We start from the raw sequence: 21430 nt of genomic DNA, 5'->3' as shown, positions 1-21430 counted from the left end.
ATGACATCACAAATTAATTAACCCTTGTGCTAAGGCGCTCTCCTCTCCTTTTAACACATGTCCATGCACGTGGATCCCCATTCCCCACACCAATCGCCCTCAAAAACTCCCGCGACGACCTTCATTAATATTTAGGGACCAGCATCATCTGCCAGTTTTTTCCCTCTCAGACTATACAGGCCAGCTTGTGATCTTAGCCCTTCAAGAGATCCAAATAATATTATAGGCTATCATAGGAATTCTTCATTTTATTAAATAAGAGATTTTATGTAAGCCCACGTGAATTATTTTGCTTCGATTTAAATTGTCCACTTTTTACATTTTTATTGATAAATTATTATTATAAAAAATTTATTAAATTAAAATTGTTTATCTATTTAATTAAGCAGTCAAAGTTTAGATTTTTATAAATAAATTTATTATTTATTCATTTATTTCATTCAAATTAATAGATATTTTAACAATCTCTAATTTAGTTAATTTTTTATAAAAATAAACTATTAATAAAAATATAAAAAATAAATAATTTTAATTAACATAAAACGACCCGTGCATTCAACAAAAAAAAATTTCTCATTTAATACTAAATGAAAATCTCTTGTTAGAAGACCCTTGTATAAAGCTATAGTCGTTGAAAAGAAGCATCGTTCCCAATCGATCGATTCAAAATGCCTCCAAAGCATGAAGAAGACGAATATTATAAAGTTGATGAAAATGTACTTTAGCTAGCGTGTATGTATCACAGATTCACAAATGAACTCGAGTTTAATATGAGATTGAAAGCAAATCAAATCACCAGCAGTCCAGCACCCACCCCAAAAATAATGGTGTCAGCTCTTTGTGAGACAAAAACTATCTTTGTTATCTTCAAGCCATGCGTCCGTGTTAAGGGTATGCATGTCTTAATTCCCTAATTGATGTGGCCCACTAGAGCTAACTTAAGATAGTCCTAATCACAAGTCGCTTCACGCATGATCTTAAAACAACAGTTAGATTGTTAACTACTTTACACAAGGCCACAAGGGTAATGTTGGGTGCCTAAACTTGTGCCCTAATGTGAAATTTTTTTATATCGATTATAATTAATTTAATTAAATATATGTCAGGATTTATTTGTCGCATTATTTTTGACAAAGACAACTTTAGCCTTTCATATAATTTTTACATTTAAATTATAAAAGATATCAATTACACCCCCTTTACCACCCAAACCATAATTCACCATATATGTCTTCACCTGCATGGCCCCACCATCACCATTTCTTCCCCCCTGGCCAAATCAACCAATATCCTCTCCTCTTGTAAGGGTGCGTTTGGTAAACATGGAAAAGTAGCTTTTTATTACAATTGTGAGGTGACACACAATTAAAGCAGCTAATTGGTGTTTGGTAAATATTAATTAAGTTGCTTTGTATGAAAGTTGGAGGTGAGTGACCGTAACTATGCAAAGCAGGTCCTCCCCTGCTTTTAAAAGCAGCTGTGAGTTACAAAAAACCGGTCATTTAATGAAATATTTACATTTCCTATTATACCCTCGATCATGTTAGAAAAATTACATGTTATACCTCACATTTTCACGATGTTGTCTTCTCCGCCGTTCTCTCTCACAGTCTCTGCAACTTGAAAGCCTTCAATCGCCATTTCTTGTCGTCGTCTCCATCGTCTGTTGTCGTCGTCTCCATCGTCTGTTGTCGTCGTCTCCATAGGTTAGTGCTCTATGTTTCTCTCTCTCTGTCAAAATTTCCTAAATTTTTGATTTAGGGTTCCTAAATTTTTTATATCTGTGAGTGAGGCCAGGCTTGTTGTTTGAATTTTGATTTCTGTTTGGGAATTTCATCTTAGTTAATTAGTGCTTGCTGATATCCCAAGACCTAGCACGCAAGCTTAAGGCCATCCTGCTCAAGAAAGTCAGGTACAAATTCAATCAATCCTCCCAAAAAAAAAAACCCCATATCTTGTTTTTTTGAATTAGTGCTTGCATTACAATAGTGAGTGCAGTGTGTTTGTGTTAATAAGCAGCTGCTGTTGCATTGGATGATTAAGAATCTTTCTGGTGCATATGGGTTTTGTGCGAATTGATGATTTATGGGGTTTAGTTTGAGATGTAGAAAGTGTTATTAAATTTGAGGCTTTGCTTTGTTGTAGTTTGTTTGCAGTATTATGTCTGAGAATGGCAGTGTTTGACAATCCTCCCAAAAAAAAAACCCATATCTTATTTTTTGTTTTCTTTTCATTTGGTGTAGAAATGATTGATGAGTAATTGAATTGAGTGAAAGGTTTATTGAATTTGAGGCTTTGCTAGCTTGTGGCTTGTTTGCAGTTTAAGTGTTTGAAATTATGTCGGAGAAAGACAATTGATACCCCATAGACAATGGATTTTACTTATTCATGTTTTACTTTTTACACCATTTTTGCTCCTAGTTTGTTTCAGACTCCTCTATGTGAATATTATCTCTTATGTATGTTAGTGAAAGTGGCTGCATGGGCAGTGTTGTGGTGATTATAGTAATCAAGTTGATGTAGATGTATGTCACATAAGCAGATAGTAAAACTGTCAAAAGATTCAGATGTCCTCCTTGGTATAGTATAATTCAAGAATGAAATAGGATAAAATATAAACCTCCTGAAACTTCAAAAATTTTGATGCCCTGAGTTGAAGAATGAGATTCCCCTTTGTTCTATTTGTAAAACAGCGCCTGGATGGGCACTCAAAAAGTGGCTTTAAAGAAACTAGACCCAAGTATAGACCCAATGGCATTAAAAGATAATATTCCGAAGGGTAAAAGAAATGTAAGAAAATATGCTGAATATGTTTGGTGTTGTAGCTAGTTCTAAATCCCACTTTATTATGACTTCCTGGCAATTGAATGGAAAATATTATATTGGTTTATGGTGGAAATAGGACAAAAATTTATCATGGAAAATCTCTTCTTATTTGAGGAGATTCATTTCAGGATATATGAGCTAAGCTTGCCCCTTATTACCTGATAAATCTCAAAACCACATTCTTCACACGTATACACAGCAACCTGCATCAATGGCTTAACATCTGAACACCGCGTCACAATACCTGATATCTTCACAAGCTGACCAATATATGAAGCCTTGACCTCCCTAATGGAAAATGGCTGCCCTTTTGAAGATGCTTTTATGTAAACTTCACTAGAAACACAAATGAAGAAACATTAGTGAATAAAGAACATGTGTAAAAGTCAGTTTTTACATGATCAGTTGATATATGTGTGTTTTAGCACTTGTAATTAACTTTCTATGCAGTGTGCAGTACGTACAGTGATGACCCTGTTTTGGTTACAGGCTAGTCTAGTGACCCTTTGTTGCCATATATAAAAGGTGTTTTCCATGTGACAGATGAAAACAACGTATATATTATTAACTTTTAAAAATATATATATATTAATAATGAAGGAAAAGGAAAAACACAAAAATTAATAATGAAGGAAAAGAAAAAACACAATAGGGCTAAAGGATCTAAACAGGGGTTACAATATTGGTTACATACCCTAGGCTTGTACTTGGCAGACTTGGAAGACAGTTTGTTAAATAACTGCATCAGTTGCTGCCTGATGCAAAGTACATAGGAAAGTACATATGAAGACAGTTTGTTAAATAAGTGCATCAGTTTGCTGCATCAGTTGCTGCATCAGTTTGGTTACACTTTCATTGTTTAATAGAATTCTTTGGGAATTAGATAAATTCTTTGACTTCATGCTTCATGCTTCATTCTTTAACACTCTCCATCCGCAATTGAAATCTTATGTCAAACTTCATGCTTTCTTTGACTTTATTGTCTTTTAGCTATATAATCATGACTTTATCTCTTTGCTATGCAGAAAAACAAGAAGTATGCACAATTTCGTAAAAATGGCATTAGTCCTGATATGGAGCAGAAGCTTGATAGGATGTTTATGAACACTGTGGCCACTGGCCAGCATGCTTGGGCACCCTCATCTGGTGTACTTCCGTCTGAAAATCAAGAAGCATCGAATGGTGATGATATTGCACTCGAAGGTAGTGGTGACTCCGATGATACTACTAACACAATGGAAACCACACAAGTTACTGAAAGTTCTTCAGGGAAGGGAAAAAGAAAAGCAACTGAAGAGAAGAAAGACAAAGGAACTTTTACAAGAAGGGGAAAAGTAGGAGGTGCTGCGAAATTGTCGCAACAAATTGATCGAATGGTTGATGCAATTGAAACTAGGAGTACTGCTACTTCAGTAATGCATGCAACCTCACAAGCTAGTAGTATTCCTGAAGTGATGAAGGTAGTCTCATCTTTACCTGGGGCAGAGGCCGGGAGCAGTTTGTGGCTCTATGCGACTGAGTTATTTATGAGCCAACCAAGAGGTTCTAGAGAGATATTTAACCACGCGCACTCTTCCCTTAGGAGTGTCATTGAGCGTACTTTTGGAGTATGGAAAAGAAGGTGGAAGATTTTAAGGGACATGCCCAATTACTCATTCACGAAGCAAGTTAAAATTGTCATTGCAACTATGGCACTTCATAACTACATACGAAGGCATGCCAACCGTGATATACATTTTAATGAAAGTGAGGATGACCCAAATGACATCGTAAGTGAGGAGGCAGATCAAATTGAGGATTATCATATTACCCAGGGTTCGGGAGCACAAGAGATGGAGCAACTGAGAAATAACATTGCTACAAGTTTAATTCGTGCATCCATTTAGACGTTTTAATATGTATTTGTTATTATTTTCAATATTTTTAATTCTTATTTTACGTTGAAAAAGATGTCGAATGTTAGTTATAGTTTTTTGTTAGATAATATTATATAGTTATGTTTTCAAATATCAAACAAATGAGAGACATGTGTCAGTTTAGACCTCATACATATTAACATGTAAAATGAAAAACTATTAATTTGTAAAAAAAAATTGAAAAACAAGCAAAAAACACTTTTTTTTTGCCAAACAAATGAGTAAAAAATATTTTCAACTATAACATGTCAATTTTAGTTATTATAAACATCCAAAGCACTTTTACATGAAAATTTACCAAACAGTATTGCTTTGCTTCACAGCTACTTTTACTTCACAGCACTTTTGAAAACACAATTTACCAAACACTAAACTACTTTGTTTCACAATTAGTTATACTTCACAGCAGCTTTAATTCACAGCTAATTATTTTCACAGTATTACCAAACACACCCTAAGTCAATCTGCAAGGAGAATTTGCAGAATTTTTCCAAATATTAAAAACAAAGACACCATGTTCATTAATTGTAGAGTATGCCATGACTATGAAGTGGTGCGTTGGAATCAGCCTCCCTGAAGAAAATTACCATACACCCACTGTATTCAAATATTTTATATTGATTAGAGATTTAGCTTTTTATGAGATTAGAGGATGGATTTGGGAATTCCCCCACACCCCTCCCCGCCTTGACCCCTTCTTCACCAAAGTTGTGTTTAAGATAGAAAGCTAAAATGCGATTTGGTACTCATCTTTCATCAAATCTCACTAGAATTTCATATTTTTCTAAATGAGGGATTTAAAATAGAAAATTATGATTAAATATTAAATTTTAATAATTTTTTTAGTTTAGTATGAAGACTATATAATATTTTAATTAGACTATCAAATTTAAATGTAATTTTTTAGATTTAGTTACAAATATGTTGGCCCTTTTGTTTTGAGCTTTTCCTTTTGACATTTTGTCCTTAAGATTTTTATATTATCTTGAAAGTTGGCTAATATAGTCTAATTGTACTCGTGATCATAAAATTATAACGTTATCTTTAATTTAATTTAGGGTATACAAATATGATGTAGAATATAAAAATGAGATACATGATACATGAATGAGGTTTAGGGTTTATAGAATTAGAGTTCCAAAGCTTATGGCTTTTTGCCTGGGTTAAACTCTAAACCATTTTTCTACGTAACAGTTAAACACAAACCTAATATTTTTTTATTAATTTATTTGTAATTGACCATATTTTTTATTATTGTATTGACATGTGATGTAATATTTGTGAATTATAATACGCTTTACTATTATTATATTTGACTTTTCAATTAGTAGTTAATCTAAAATATTATTAAATTTAATATCTAAACTAAAAAACTATTAAAATTTGATACCCAAAATTAGCGAACCTGATTTAAAATAGATTCGTTGACTTTAGGTACTAAATTGTAATATTTTTTCATTTTAACTAACAAAATTTTTATGTCATTTCACTTTATGTACCAATTTTAAAAAACATGATTATATCGAGTTGTGACCGTCTAACAGTCAAAAAATTTTAATTTTTTTTAAATTTGAAGCGGTCACAACTGTGACTGTTCGACAGTCACAATTGTATAACAAACTAATTTGTGACCTAATCCAAAATGTCTTGCTCTAGGTTAGTGCCTAAATTAAAAAAAATTGGTGTCTTTCTGGTTTACTGAAAAACTATTAATATTTGATATTTAATATTTAATTCTAATTTTCTTATTTAAAATAGGTATATTTAGGAGAGTACATTAACAATTTAACACGATAATTAATATGCGTCCAGAATTATCACAGTGGTCAAAATTAAAGCACTGCATAAAATTCTTTCCTTTTTTCCTCCCACGAGCATATTTATGAAAGGTACATAGTAGTTTTGGGTGCACTGAATCTTTAGGAAGGTGAAACCGTGAAAGAATAATCTAACAAGAAGAAAGAGATTATTCAGTCTAACATTTATGGATGTGAATTCAATTTGTCCAGTGGAGCTAAAGAGTAATAATCTTTCATTTTATAGCTGTGTCCAGTAGCATTGACTAAACTTCCTAAGGGGTTCCAGATGTGCAGGCTGTGCAGCGATTGCTACTTCCAGCGGTCCCCATCTCCCACCCTTTTATTATATATCTATTCTCAACATTAATATTTACTGATTTTTTGATAAATTGTATTTACTAAATTTTATGTTATTTAACACGTTATATACACACAATTGAGTTGATTACTTAAAGATGATCTCTTACTAAATATCTATCTTGTTATGTGAAAATTTTACCTAACTTAATTATTATTCTAATTCACTATTTGATAATATAATATTTCAAATTTATGACAAGAGAAAATTAGCTAAATAGTTTGTATCACATTGATTTGTTACTTATAGCTAGAAACATATATTATGTTAAAGTCAACTATCTAACGTAAATTGGTAATGAAAACACTACTCAACTATCACATTAATTAATTTTGAATAAAGTCAACTGTCTAATTAAAGTAATTTTGTACCTGGTTTATGAAAAGAGCTTTTTTTTTTTTTCATATAATACTTCAACCTTCTATCTGTTAGACTAACAATTTATGCCTTTTAAGTTTTTAACAAAAAAAAAAGTACCTATATTCTCATTCACCTGGTTTGTCGGTTTTATGTTAGGTTTTAACTATGAGATTTGGGTAAAAAACTTAAGATGCAACATTCATAATCCGTTATATACCCTAAATCCTAAATTGTAACAGAAAATAACGTACCTTTACACATCGGATTCAAACGGAAACAAGATCCACTATCACATAAAAATAAAAATAAAAACAAAATCAACGTGAGGCAAACTACTTAAAGTCACCAACATTTAAAAAGAAAAAAAAAGTAGGTTTATAGTAAAAAATTATGGAGATCATTTGGTTGATTAACGTTACTATCCCAAGAAAATTCTTTCCTTAAATACCTATTCCCAATAAAATTCTCATTTACAATATTATAAGAGACAAATATGAAAATAAATACATAATTTAAATAAAAAAATAAAAATAAAAATATGACATGTAATTATAATATACATAATTTAATGATGTGGAAAAAAATAAATGCAGTGCAATCAAAATTGAAAAAGCCATAAGGGTTCAATCAAAAAGTTAGGATGATAAATGTGTACATCCTAATTTTCTCTTACAAAAATAAAAGGGTTGTGGAAATCATTATTCATCTCTTCTTCTTTGGCAATATATCTTAAATATGAAGTGATAAAGGGGGTGCCTAAATGGTGGTAAAAGTAAAAGTGACGGAATATTGATTTAATGGATTAAAATTAGTTAGAAATCTTATAGTCAATTCTGATTTGATAGCTTGATGTGTTCTAGATGTGTCAAACAGGTTGGGCTGGCCCGAGCACGGCACAGTACGATACGATACTATTAAAATAAGCACAACACAGCATGAGTAAATGGGCCGGGTCGGGCCAAAGCTTTTAGCTCATTAAACACGGCACGAGCATGACACGGGCCAAGCACGAGCATGAGCCCGAATTAGGCATGACTCTTTTAACTTTTTTTTTTTTTTTTTTCATTTTTAAAGAATTTTTCAACAAGAATATTTAATTTCATGCAAAAAAATTGTTAATATTTAATTATAAAGAAGAAAAAATATCATAAGATTAGTTTTCTTATCGGAAAAAATAAGGCTCGTGGGCTGGCTTGTTTAAAGCATGACACGAGCACGAATGGTCGACGAGCCGTGGGCATAGGTCTTAACTTTATGGATCGATTCGAGCACGGCACGAAAACACGATAACCTCAACCTAAACGTACTAGGTCGGATCGACTCGTTTGACACCTCTAATAGGTTATATTCAAGGACCAAGTTAATTAGCAAGCAAACCATACTTAACACATTTTTAGGAGACCTCCTACCATACATCCATACACCGAATATATTTACAATTTTTTTTTATTGGATTAATAGACTCTCACTTTTGGTGGAGTCTCTCTCACAGGGTTATGAGAAAAGTGCGTCTACGGTTGCGGCTCTAGTGCTTTTGTGGATAGACTTCCAATTTCTTTGGTAATTGTATAGATGATAGGTATTTTTATTTTTATTTTTTTATCAACACACCTGATTACTCTTAAAAGTCAAGAATAAGACTTAATGGATTTGGTATATAGCTTATGAGTTTGCCAAAGGAAAGGTTAATTATCCAAGTAACTAACCTTTCAATAAGCTAATCTTATTTTGTCTTACAAAAATAGATTTGGTTGGACCATTCAAATATAATATTAATTAAAAAGGTCAATTACACTTTGTATCTCTCAAGTTAAAGTCGTTTTTCACTTTGGTACCAAATGTTTAAAACGTTTCAATGTAGAATCTAAAGTTTATAAAAATTGCAATGTAGTCATTCTATTAATTTTTCTATTAGTTTTGACTACGTGGCATGTGTGAGACCCTTTTATCCTTACATGCAAGATAAAATATGCCACATGAACAAACAAAATAAACAAAAAAAAAAATTAGAAAAAAAGCAGCTAAACTATTCTATATTAAAAAAATTAAAAGATAACATTAAAACTAAATATAAAAAATTATCTTGTTTATCCTCACTTCTCCTTCCTCCCTCATCTCTTCCTTTCCCAATTCCCTCATCTTCTCCTATGATAGATATGTTTAGTTCTCACTCCTTCCTTGTCACCGAACTCACTTTTCACCCTCATCTCCTAAGAGTTATGAGTTCTAATTTCTAACCTTGTAAACTTGTAATTTCTAACATGCTAATCATTTATTAGGTTGTAAGTCGAGATTTATTCTTACATTATTATGGTGGATCCTAGAAAGGAAGAACAAGGTTGTAATCTATTTAATTTTTTTTTAATTCACATGGCATAATTTACTGTCCACATCAACGCAAGTGAATCTCACACATGTTATATGCAATCAAAACTAACATAAAAGTTAACGGAATGACTACATTATTTTGTGTCAATTAAATACCATGTTATTTTTCAGTTTTTTTTTTTTTTTTTTTTTTTTCAGTTTTTATCTCAATTTTGACCTGACGTTGTACCCATCAAAACTCTATCAAACTCAGAAAAATTATACTGGATTTAAAGATATGCATCTTCTTTTTACAACCATATAAAGATGACCTAAGTCAGATATTTACAACTCCAGATAATCGGCCCCAAAGTAGGGTACCAAAATTGTCTGATTTTTCAAATTTTTTCTCAGAGGTCCGATTAGACAGTTTCGGGTATTCTACTTTTGGGCAAATTATCTGGAGTTATAGATGTCCGATTTGAGTGATCTTTATATAGTTGTAAAGAAGAGATGCATAAATTTAAACCAAGTATAAGTTTGCTAAATTTGATGGAGTTTTAATAGGTCAAATGTCGGGTCAAAGTTGAGATAAAACATGGTCTTTAATGAAGTTTTAATAGGTCAAATGTCGGGTCAGAGGTCTGATTAGACAGTTTCGGGTATTCTACTTTTGGGCAAATTATCTGGAGTTATAGATGTCCGATTTGAATGATCTTTATATAGTTGTAAAGAAAAGATGCATAAATTTAAACCAAATATAAGTTTGCTAAATTTGATGAAGTTTTAATAGGTCAAATATCGGGTCAAAGTTGAGATAAAACATGATTTTTAATAGACACAAAATAAAAATATGTATCTTTCATTAACACAAATCAAAATTAATACCTTAAAATAAAACAACCATTAAAGTATATATATTGTTTGTAAAGACTGATTTTTTTTTTCCGGAATGAGAAAAAGCAAAAACAAAAAAAATGAATAAACTGACAGACGAAAAAATGATGATTACTATATTAAATAGCATTTAATAACACTGCCTTCAGCCTCTGTATTTCTGTTCCCCCCTCCCACCCCCCCCCCCCCCACCTCTTCCCAGTTCTCTGTTCCAACTCATCATCAAACTGCCGCCACTCGGTACACTCACACACTGTCGTCGTTATCCACCGGCCGCCGTCGTTTCTAACGTAACTCCCAAACCCAAGAATTTACCTATAATTTCTCATCTCGCGAGAAAATAAATCCTCCTCTCTTCCCTATCATAGATAAAAGACTAGAAGAGAAGGAGGAAGAAGTCTTCCTCAGTCAGTTTCAGACTCCAGCTTGGAAATCGGTTTCCAATGCATTAAATTACCATTCTGCCACTACCTTAATTACCACCTGCACCCCTATTTCTCTCTCTCTCTCTCCCCCCCTCTCTCTCAAACTCTCACTCTCACACCCACTGCTATACACATACACACAAATGTGGACAACAAACCCCCTCCAATTTTCCACACAAATAAATTATTTATATATAAATACTTTGCCATCAATTCAAGCAAAAAAAAAAAAAAAGAAAAAAAAAAAAAAAAAGAAGAAGAAGAAGAAGAAGCTGCTTGGTCCTTAATATAATAATCCTCTACTTACTCAAACACTCTCTCTCTCATCCCGAATCTCTCTCAGTTTCAGAGCTCTCCACAGGTTCGTCTTCAACCTCGAGAGAGAGAGAAACAGAGAGGGAGAGAAGCTCTTCTCTCTCTATCTCTCTCTCTCTCTCTCTCTCTCTTACAGAGAGTTTAATTCAGAAGCCTAAATTTTCACGTTTAATGATGGATTCGTACATGCCTGCATTTTCATTTTTTTCATTAAATTTCGATTACGATTGATTGATCGGTTGACTGTTGAAGGAGGGCGTTGCACTCATTCATTCATTGTTTGTGAGTTTTCATTATCTCTTTCTCTGTTGCAGTTACTTCTTCTTCTTCTTCAGCGTAAAGCGAAAATGGCAGGAAATTAAAGCATTGAAACGCTGCGTTTTGGTTTGGTTTGGTTTACTTTACGTGGTGTTTGGTGTAAGGCGTTTTGTTCGAAAATGCGAGTGAAAGAGATGCACCCGCTGTGCTGCATAACTCTGGAGAGCGCGGGACTCGGGGACCAGTCGCCAGAGGCCTCGCTCTCCCGGACGCGGAGCCTGCCGGCGAGTCTGGCGACGGTTGCCGTCGGATCTGACGGCAATGCCGGACGGCCGCCGGGATCTGAGGCCACCGTCGCCGGAGTCCTCCACAAGTGGACCAATTACGGCAAGGGATGGAGATCCAGGTGGTTCCTGCTCCGAAACGGCGTGCTCTCGTACGCGAAGATTCGCCGGCCGGAGAATCTCAGCCTCCTGACGCCAAACGACGACGTTCGAGTGATCGGGGAGATCTCCTCCCACCGGCTCTCGAGGATGGACAGCGGGACTACGAGGCGGAGTAATAAGCACCAGAAAACCGTTGGAATCGTCCACCTCAAGGTAAATGTGCAAAACGACATCGTTCCGTTTCGTTCGGTACCGTTTCGGATATATGCTCGAGAATTTTGTATAATGTTGCAGTCGGAATGCTGAATTGCTGAGCCTATTTTGGCGCTAGTTTCTTCGAATGCGGAGGGGCAAACTTTGGTTCAAAATATTTACCAAAAATGTTAATTTTTGATGTCTCTGAGCTTTGCTTATTTATTTTTTTAATTTTTATTTTGCTCTGATTTTCTGTGATTCTGAATCTGCCAGAAACATGAAAAGGGCTTTGTTATCTGAGCGGGAACTGGGTATGAACCGCAGGTTCCTCGCATTGTTCGTCATGTTCTGGGCTTCTGAGTTTTGGGATTTCAATTTCAATTTCAATTTTAACCTTTAAACTCTGCTTTTTTTAACAGTTTAACTGGTTGTTAGTGTGAAGTGGGTCACATCAGCAGGTGGATAAGGGCATGATAGCACATGTTGTTGGCCTGGGTATTATCCTATGGTCACATTGATGCTGGATTTTTATTCGTCCGATTTTAGCTACTGAAGAGCAGCATTCAGCTTTCTAGTTCCTTTATTTATTTTTTTCTTTTAACGTCCCACCCTCATCCAATACCTAAAAAAGGATCCAAAATAAGAGAAAAAAAGGTTTGGTTTTTCCTTACTTTTGAGGCCTCATGGTGTTAAAATAGTATAATAAAAGATAGGTATTAAGAAGACGTGGGGTTTTATGTATTCAAGACAAGCAATGGAATAGAGCAGTGATCGGACGGTGTGGATGGTGTTTTCTTTGAAACGAGGAAGTGGGATTCTGTGTTTTTGCTGGGGTTTTGGTGTTTTACTTGTTTGTAGCTTTTAGGCTTGTGGTGGGGTGGGTTTTGGGGTTTTGATTAGTCTAACAAGTTAAGGGTTGCTTTCAAGTTTATTTTAACAATAATACTTGAGGTTTGAACAATGGGTTTGATTTTCAGTGACGCGATAATCAATCTGGGGACTTTGAGACCATTAGGTGGGCTTGAGCTTGACCATTTCAAGATTGAGTTTTGTGCTTACATTGCTTATAAAACGAGAACAAGAATTTATTTTAATTTTTTAACTTCTAAGCATATTCTCCTAGTTCTTTTCAAAATCGGGTTTTTTAATTAGTAGTGGATACTAAAGTCCATGCTGATTATCTTTCTCTATAGCAACAATCTTAAAGCTGAGGGGGATTTGGGTTGGGTTTTTCTGCTTTGGGTTTTTTTGCACAGTTTCGTGGTCGGTACATTGCTGGTGTCATTAGGAGCTTAAGGTGGTTTTCTCTCACGGATTATTTTCTGGTGGTCTGAAGGTGGATGGACTGAGTTGATTAATGAATTCTCTTCTGGGTATCATTACCTGCTTTTCTTTTCAGGGCCTTTTAAGTTATCTGAATTGTTGATTTTTTTCTTCTTTTTCTTTTACAAGACAACTGTCTTTTATAGTTCCTTTATCATTGAATTTTGTTCATTGTGTGAATGATATTGTAAAGTGACCATGAATTTATATTTGTGTTGAACATTATGATGGTGCTACTACTTCACATTTTTTGTATAATCTAAATAGATGTTTCTTTGAATTCATTTAGCAGATCTCATCCTTCAGAGAAAGCAAGTCCGACGATAGGAAGTTTTACATATTTACTGCTACAAAGACCCTTCATTTAAGAACTAATTCAAAAAAAGATCGGGCAGCTTGGATTCAAGCTTTGGCTTCAACTCGGAGTCTATTTCCTCTTAGATTGTTGAATGACTGTCTCTCCGTTGTTCCTACTGATTTATCTATATCTACTGAAAGACTAAAAAACCGCCTACGTGAAGAAGGAATCAGTGAGAACCTTGTAAAGGATTGTGAGCAGATAATGCTTTCTGAGTTCTCTCAAATACAAGGACAGCTTAAGGTTCTGTGCGAAGAACGATCTAATTTGCTCGACACATTAAGACAGCTTGAGGTAAGCTACACTTTCCCAAAGTTATTTTTTGGTACATGTACACTTTCCCAATGTTAAGTTAAAGGTTGCATATGATATATATATTTAAGGGGTTGTGGTTGTCTCAAGACAACCAGTAACTCAAATATAAGTGAACTTTATTCAGTGTTACTTGGTTTTTAAACACCGGAAATGCCTTATGAAATATCTCTGTATGTTGGGCCATGTTTCTTGCCAAGTTGTAGGCTATCTTGTCTTTTCTCACAGCTACAACTTCATCTTATTACTTTTATTCTTTTAGTTCCTTGAATTAATAAAAGATCTTCCTCTTGATTGGAAGTTGGAACTGACTATGTCCTTAATTTGTTACACCCGAAAACCAATTTGACCAAATCTTTGATCTTGTTATGAATGAAGTTTGTAACATTTTGGGACTGCATTCATTTCTTATCTTTTTACTCAATATCTTGAGTTTATCTGTGCATATTTTACAGTTACTTTTCTTGACTGCCTAGTGCTGTGTCATTAAAATCTCCTAGAATGGACTTCCTAACTGATTAAACCATTACAGAAAATTGATAATTTCCATTTCCTCAATTCCTGGAAGATCAAAGACTGCTTTATAAATACATGCATAGTAGAATTGGATATCACTAATTAAATTATCTGGATGTTCTCCTTTTCAATTTGGGTACATGTATATGCAATGTTTTCTTACTAGACATACCATTGATCAGGTAGAAGCATGTTTTAATGTGTAGTATTAATTGACAGCTTGGTAATGCTATATACACATATGAAAAGCTTCAACTGCAGGATTCCCCCATGTGGGTGGGGCCAAATTTTTTTCCCATCTACGTTCTCACGTTTGGAATGCCAGTAACATATACATACATATATATAATATTAGTCTTTCTCTAGATGTCCGTTCTTTAATGCATATATTTTATAATTTTTTTTTTCACATTTTGATCTTATTCTTGGCAGGGTTTAATACTTTAGGGTGGAAATCGTCAATTGAGACAATTGGTTTTAACTATCATGGTTTTTAGCTCCCATTCCTCGGTTAGATTGTAGGTTTAACTTCTGCCTAAAACTCAAGAGTTAAAACCTACCCTAAATGTTGAACCCTGTTCAAAATGGAATAAGAACTGACAAAAAATCATAAAAAGACCCACGTCCGTTCTTTAGTTCCTGCACAAAGAATTTGTGTATATAATTATATAAAAATTACAATGGTTCATTATTGTGTGACCTCTCATTGTTATTTCATAATTAGATTGCTTATGCATATGCAGGCAGCAAATTTTGAAGCTGAAGCCTCTGGACTTCAAGATGGTGAATACCAATTGACGAAGCATGAGTTTTCCAGTTTGGGGCAGGGAAAATATAGTGGTACACATGATTTATGTTAGCTCTATCCACATTCTAATACTGTTGTACTAAATACAACATAGTTCCTTGTACTTAATATAGTGATACACATCATTTTCTAGTACTAAATACAAAATATTTCCTTGTATAATGAACAAAGATTGCATTGTTGAGTATACATTCATTGGGTCAAACCTCCACAAGGATCTTCATGAAAGAAATCTGTAAATGAAACATATATAAGGTGACTTTTAGTTGACTATTGAGATGTTAATAGTTTGACAACACATCAAACTTGAAAGGTGGTTAGTATATTTATTTGGACTTAAAATGGTCAAGAGGAATCATCTCTTTCTGTTGTCATTGTCTTTCAAAGCTTAAGTTGTCCAAATTTCTGCCATCTAGGAGCATTATTTTTAGGCTTTATTTTGCTGCTTAGCATGTCTGCTTGCATGCTAACATATATTCTGGTTTTTAGAGTGCAGCACAACTGAATCATCTGACGATATTGAGAAACAAGAGCTTGAGGAAGTGTCAGATGAAGATGAAATGTCATTTTATGACACCAAAGAGCATTTTACTGAACCCAGCATAAGTTGTGGGTCTGTAAAAGCAGTTGTAAATAACACAAATAAGCAAAGTGAACCTCAAAGTCAAAGTGACAATGCTGAGGAGATGCAAACTGAGAAGGAAGTTTATGATTTTAGATACCCACACATTGAAAGGCGAAAAGAGCTTCCCAATCCAGTTGAGAAGGAGAAAGGGGTCAGCCTTTGGTCTATAATCAAAGACAATGTGGGAAAGGATCTCACACGAGTTTGTCTCCCTGTCTACTTTAATGAGCCAATATCATCTCTTCAGAAATGTTGTGAGGACTTGGAGTACTCATATCTTTTGGATCGGGCATATGAGTATGGAAAAATGGTAAGATCAATGAGTGGGCTTCTAAACTCATATACATTGCTGTCTTAGTGTATTTAGCTTTGTGGTTGAAACATTGCCTGTTATACTTTTTTTGTTTGTTTTCTTTTATTCTTGCAATTTAACATCTTTTGATGGGTCTCTTGGTGGAATATATTTGTTTTGATATTGATCACTAGTAGAAAGTACTGGGCGGTATGCAACAGGAGGAACATGGACATTAATTGGGTCTGTTGCGTATTGCATTAGAATATTCAAACTGAGTTTTTCTTTGACTGGAATATGAAGTGCAGTTGAATAATTTGAGTGCATCAAGGATTATAATTGCTTTGATGAATCTCACTTCTTGGTCCTTTATTCTGTTATCAGGGAAACAGTCTCCAAAGAATTCTAAATGTTGCTGCATTTGCGGTTTCTGGATATGCATCATCTGAAGGGCGGCACTGTAAGCCATTCAATCCTTTGTTAGGGGAAACTTATGAAGCTGACTATCCTGACAAAGGAATTCGCTTCTTCTCTGAAAAGGTAAGAATCTAAAGATCAAACAATATCTAGAGTCAAAACTCATAATAGCAATAGGTTTATCAAACTTTAACTGATAGTAAGATCTGATAACTGAAAACTGAGGTTGAGATATGCATCAATTTTTAACAAGCGTTAACTTCTTCAGAGATTCTACAATTTTGGAATAGAAACTGTAGTAGAAAGTTTTTTGACAAAAATAGAAACTGCTTGAGCCCTCCAAAACAAGAAAGAAAAAACAGACACCACCACTCTTGTTCAATGGGGCAATTATAGTGGCACAGGTTACAGTTCTTACTTATCAGAGAGAAAAAAATGTGGATGAAAAGGGTTCAAGCTTTTGGTCAAATGACTATGCAACTTTGGACAAAAAAAATCCTCTTTTATAGAACTTTGAAGTTTTATTACTAGAATTGAGAGAAAAAATTAGTCAACAAATGCGAAGTGTTTCTAGAGAACTTGATATTTGCAAGCAAAGGCTGTATCCTTAAACGATTTTTCTTGACTTACAGAGTGGATATATATAAATGTGCAACTATTCCAAAATCTATCTTACTCAATCCAAAATAATTTATACATTTTTACTTGGAACAGGTCAGTCACCACCCAACACTGATTGCCTGCCACTGCGAAGGTAGAGGGTGGAAGTTCTGGGCTGACAGCAATCTCCGCACAAAATTTTGGGGGAGATCAATTCAGCTTGACCCTGTTGGAGTTCTGAGTGTGGAGTTTGACGATGGTGAAATTTTCCAGTGGAGCAAGGTGTGCAAATCTGTGTGATTATGTTTTTTCTGTATAGTGACTGCTTGTTTGAATCATTTCTTGCCTTATTTATTATTTATTTTTTCTAAAATGCCTTCATGCCATGTAATAGGTCACAACAAGTATATATAATCTCATTCTTGGTAAATTGTATTGTGATCACCACGGTACAATGCATATACAAGGCAATCGTCAGTATTCGTGCAAACTGAAGTTCAAAGAGCAGTCGATTCTTGACCGAAATCCTCGTCAGGTTAGTGATGTGTTTTTATTTGTAGGGCTGTGCACTAATAGGTAGTAAATGTTGAAACATTCTCACTGCTGTTTACTGGCCTGATCAATAGCTTGTGCCACTCTTCAGGATAGAACCATCTGTTTTAATTTTAGAGTTTTTTCTAACATAATTATTGGATTAATTGCAATTATATATTCTACATCCACATAGGTCCATGGATTTGTTGAAGATGTCACGGGGAAAAAATTTGCTACAATATATGGGAAGTGGGATGACAACATGTATTATGTTAATGGTGATGGCAGTGGAAAGCCAAAGGATTGCAATTCTTCAGATGCTTCCTTGTTGTGGAAAAGAAATAAACCTCCTAATGTCACACGGTACAACTTAACTTCGTTCGCAATCACACTGAACGAGCTAACACCTGGACTGCAGGTAGACATGATTTATTAAATCAATTGTTTCATATGCATTTTCATTTTCCTCATATGCATCTCTAATGGTTTCTTATAGCTTTGTCTGATCCCGGGTATTTGATCACGGATTAAGGAGAAGCTCCCTCCCACGGATTCCAGGCTCAGGCCAGACCAGCGGCATCTGGAGAATGGAGAATATGAAAAGGCAAACACAGAGAAACAGCGGTTGGAAAAAAGGCAAAGAATGGTATGCTTGGCATCTTTGCATATCTTTTAGACACATGCATGCGTGCATGCATGCACACACATACCTACATGCAAGCTTAGTTGGCTGATTTTCTTTTTACTGGTCTTAGAAACACTTGCAGAAGGTAATCTGTTTATTCATATTTTTCTGCCTTGGTCAGTATATATGGTTTCTCTATGTTCTTCCCGATTTAAGGAATTTACTCTCCTATACTTTATGTGATTAAATTTTAAGTCCATACTATATGTTCGGAGCAAATAATGAATGATATATCCTTGAAGTCAAATGCACTTTTTACATTAGACTCAATCCTGTCAATGGAAAAACCTTACTTTGGAGTCAGCCTTATTACTTTATGCATTTTTAGTTTGCATTCCCTTACCCCTAAAAGCTGTGAGAGATCATTCATCGTTACTGATGGTTAAGAAGTTGCAATATTTTTTCATCATTGTTGGAAATCATTGGAAGTGACTTCAGCAACTTTCAACATGACAAAAAATGCTTCGTGTTGTTCTTCCCCTTCACTCCTTTAAAATGAATCACTGTGCTCCATACAGATTTGAAAAAGCGACTCCTGCAAATTATTTGATGCATCCATTTGATTTTAATATGCAAATGTTTATCTATGCTTCCATTGTATCACTTTTTGTGATAAATTTGTTTAATATATAAGGAGATGACTTATGATTTCACTTTCATATTATTATATAATTATTAATGTTGGCGGTGATCCTTCAAACGCTCGATGTACAGTCAAGGAAATTACAAGAATATGGGTGGAAACCCAGATGGTTCCAGAGAGAAGGTGAGGATGGACCTTTCCGCTATGTTGGTGGCTATTGGGAAACACGGAAGCAGGGAAAATGGGATGGATGCCCAAACATTTTCGGTGAATTTGATGAAGGCCTTGTTGATCCATTAGAAGAGTCTTGATTGTAACTCAGGTGTGTACTATTTTCTGAATAACTACGTTAATACATTCTTAAAATTCCAATATTCCACAAGTTTTTCCACTAAAATTAGAATATTAGATATGCTGTCTGCTGACTAGTTTTGTGACACAAGCCTACTGAAAGTACAAGAAAGGTGACCAGTTGGGTTCTACATTATATACAGTTAAACCTGAATGTTGTCTCAATGATTCTCTACTTGGGAGTTCAGGACCTGTCTCCCAATCATCACACACACTAATCACTGCCAAAATTGCATTTTATTGCATGGTGCACCGACTTATCAATAAATATAAATTAAGGCGAGATTATTCTGTGATTAATATGCTAGTTGGCGTGGTAGTAACATTACATTAGCAGCAATGCTACATATCTGGGCTTGGGTCTCCTAAGTTTGATCACTTGTACCCCTCTTACAGTTTACCCAATGTATTAGAGGAACCAGAAGAATAGAAATTGTTCTGTGTTGTATACTGAGACATTTTTTTGTTCTTTTTTGATAATTGTGAATGTATAAATGCATGTCACTAGCTAGAGAAAGAACACTATAATATATGTACATGCACCTGTTTTCAAGAAATGTCAGGACTTCATTGTGTGTAGCTTTTCTAATAATGCAGGAAAAATTAAATGGCTTGAGATGGTCACAGGCAAAGCTGTGCACATAGATAGCTTGGCGTTTCCAGATTTGGTCTATTTGTTCAAGACATTGGTGGGAGGTTGATAGAACTGATCCTACTGGGCGTTTAAACGAAGGATTCTATCTTTTAACTGTAAGTTGATGGTTAGATTGTAGTCTTATATATCCTTGTAATCTTATCATTTTCAGTGTAAGTTGGACTCTCTCTCTCTCTCTCTCTCTCTCTCTCTCTCTCTCTCTCATGTAGTTTTTCCTTTGGTGCTAGCCATTGGCTGAGCATTTTCATATTTATTTGTATTTTCTTTCATATTAATAAAAAGAAAGATGTAATTTGGTCATCATTCTGTTATGTATAGTTTTTTTTTTTTTCTTTTTATCTAGAAGAGAGGAATTTCAATTTGGGACCTCTCTAAGATTGTGGTGAGAAATGCCGCTAGACCACAAGCTAGTTGGTCAATTATGTATAAGCGTTCTTGCTAGTACTATTATCATCAGGTTGAATTTGGTACGGTTCAAACTGAATCTGAAAATCACATAATGATGTTCAACTTATCAAATTGATATCTGAATGATTTTTAATTTTTTGAGTTTTTTTCTTGTTTAGTTGAGGAAGTGAATATTCAATTTTGGGATCTGTTCAATATTATTGAGAGAAATACTGATAGTAATAGTTTATTTTTTGAGCTTAAGTTTTTAAATACAATAAAAGATCCTAAATCTGAATCCCATTGGAGAGCTAATATTTGCCAATTTTTTGATTGTTGCTCGTCTTTACAAACTATTAAAAGCTGGCAATTTAGGCATTATTTTGGCCTTCAGAAAGATGAGGCCTTAAAAATGGGAGACATAATTAAAAAAAACGTGCATTTGTTCTTAGAAATGTCAGCTTGGCACATTGGTGTGACTCATTTAGTCACAGTTGCGTGACTGTGTGACTGTGTGGAGTTTATAAAAAGTTAAAAGAGTTTATAGGAGTTTAAAGTTTTAGATTTAAATTTGAGTGCTGCAGACCTAAAGCCAATTCAGTACTATTTAAATGTAATAGCAAATTATATTTAAATCAATAAAATATTTTAATATTACATAATAATTAATATAAAATTTATTTTTTCATAAAGGTCAATGAGTTTTGAAATTATGTTTCATTTTAGTCACTAAACTAAGTTCAATTCACTTGATGTTGTCATAAATTTTAGTGCATTGGAAAATACTAATTTATCCATCCTTTTTTTTTTCATTACTTATGAGCGTAAAATTATGATATTGCTCTTAATTTAATTTAGGGTATAGAAATAATGTACATGGTAGCTAAATGAGGTTTAGGGTTTAGAAATGAAGTTTAGAGTTTAAAATTAGAGTTCCGAAGC

The 21430-nt window shown here is 34.2% G+C and overlaps 2 protein-coding genes across 8 annotated transcripts; both read left to right on the top strand.

Moving 5' to 3' along the window:
* The first annotated feature begins 1431 nt into the window (after positions 1-1431).
* On the top strand, positions 1432-4861 carry LOC147273813 (uncharacterized). Of its 3 annotated transcripts, XM_086227613.1 has the most exons (3): positions 1432-1706; positions 1843-1912; positions 3852-4861. In XM_086227613.1, the coding sequence occupies exon 3, from the start codon at positions 3900-3902 to the stop codon at positions 4710-4712; it is 813 nt and encodes a 270-aa protein (XP_086083739.1). In that variant the 5' UTR covers positions 1432-1706; positions 1843-1912; positions 3852-3899; the 3' UTR covers positions 4713-4861. The 3 variants fall into 3 exon arrangements, with proteins under 3 accessions (XP_086083739.1, XP_086083740.1, XP_086083738.1); XM_086227614.1 differs by lacking the exon at positions 1843-1912; XM_086227612.1 differs by lacking the exons at positions 1432-1706; positions 1843-1912 and having other exon boundaries at positions 3655-4861.
* A 6249-nt stretch (positions 4862-11110) lies between these two features.
* ORP2A (OSBP(oxysterol binding protein)-related protein 2A) lies at positions 11111-20542 on the top strand. Of its 5 annotated transcripts, none has more exons than XM_086256808.1 (12): positions 11112-11249; positions 11518-12060; positions 13655-14017; positions 15295-15391; positions 15849-16294; positions 16661-16816; positions 17408-17575; positions 17688-17828; positions 18021-18245; positions 18360-18473; positions 19227-19417; positions 20044-20542. In XM_086256808.1, exons 2-11 carry the CDS (start codon positions 11641-11643, stop codon positions 19404-19406), a joined length of 2310 nt encoding a protein of 769 aa, XP_086112934.1. In that variant the 5' UTR covers positions 11112-11249; positions 11518-11640; the 3' UTR covers positions 19407-19417; positions 20044-20542. The 5 variants fall into 5 exon arrangements, 4 of the variants coding, with proteins under 4 accessions (XP_086112935.1, XP_086112934.1, XP_086112936.1 ...); XM_086256810.1 differs by having other exon boundaries at positions 13658-14017; positions 20044-20541; XR_015124210.1 differs by lacking the exon at positions 20044-20542 and having other exon boundaries at positions 11111-11249; positions 18324-18473; positions 19227-19261.
* Positions 20543-21430: the final 888 nt, after the last annotated feature.

This window comes from Dryas octopetala, chromosome 9 (genome assembly GCF_963921425.1).
Source record: "Dryas octopetala chromosome 9, drDryOcto1.1, whole genome shotgun sequence".
Classification (NCBI taxonomy): Eukaryota; Viridiplantae; Streptophyta; class Magnoliopsida; order Rosales; family Rosaceae; genus Dryas; species Dryas octopetala.
This window is presented reverse-complemented; position numbering and strand designations above follow the sequence as displayed.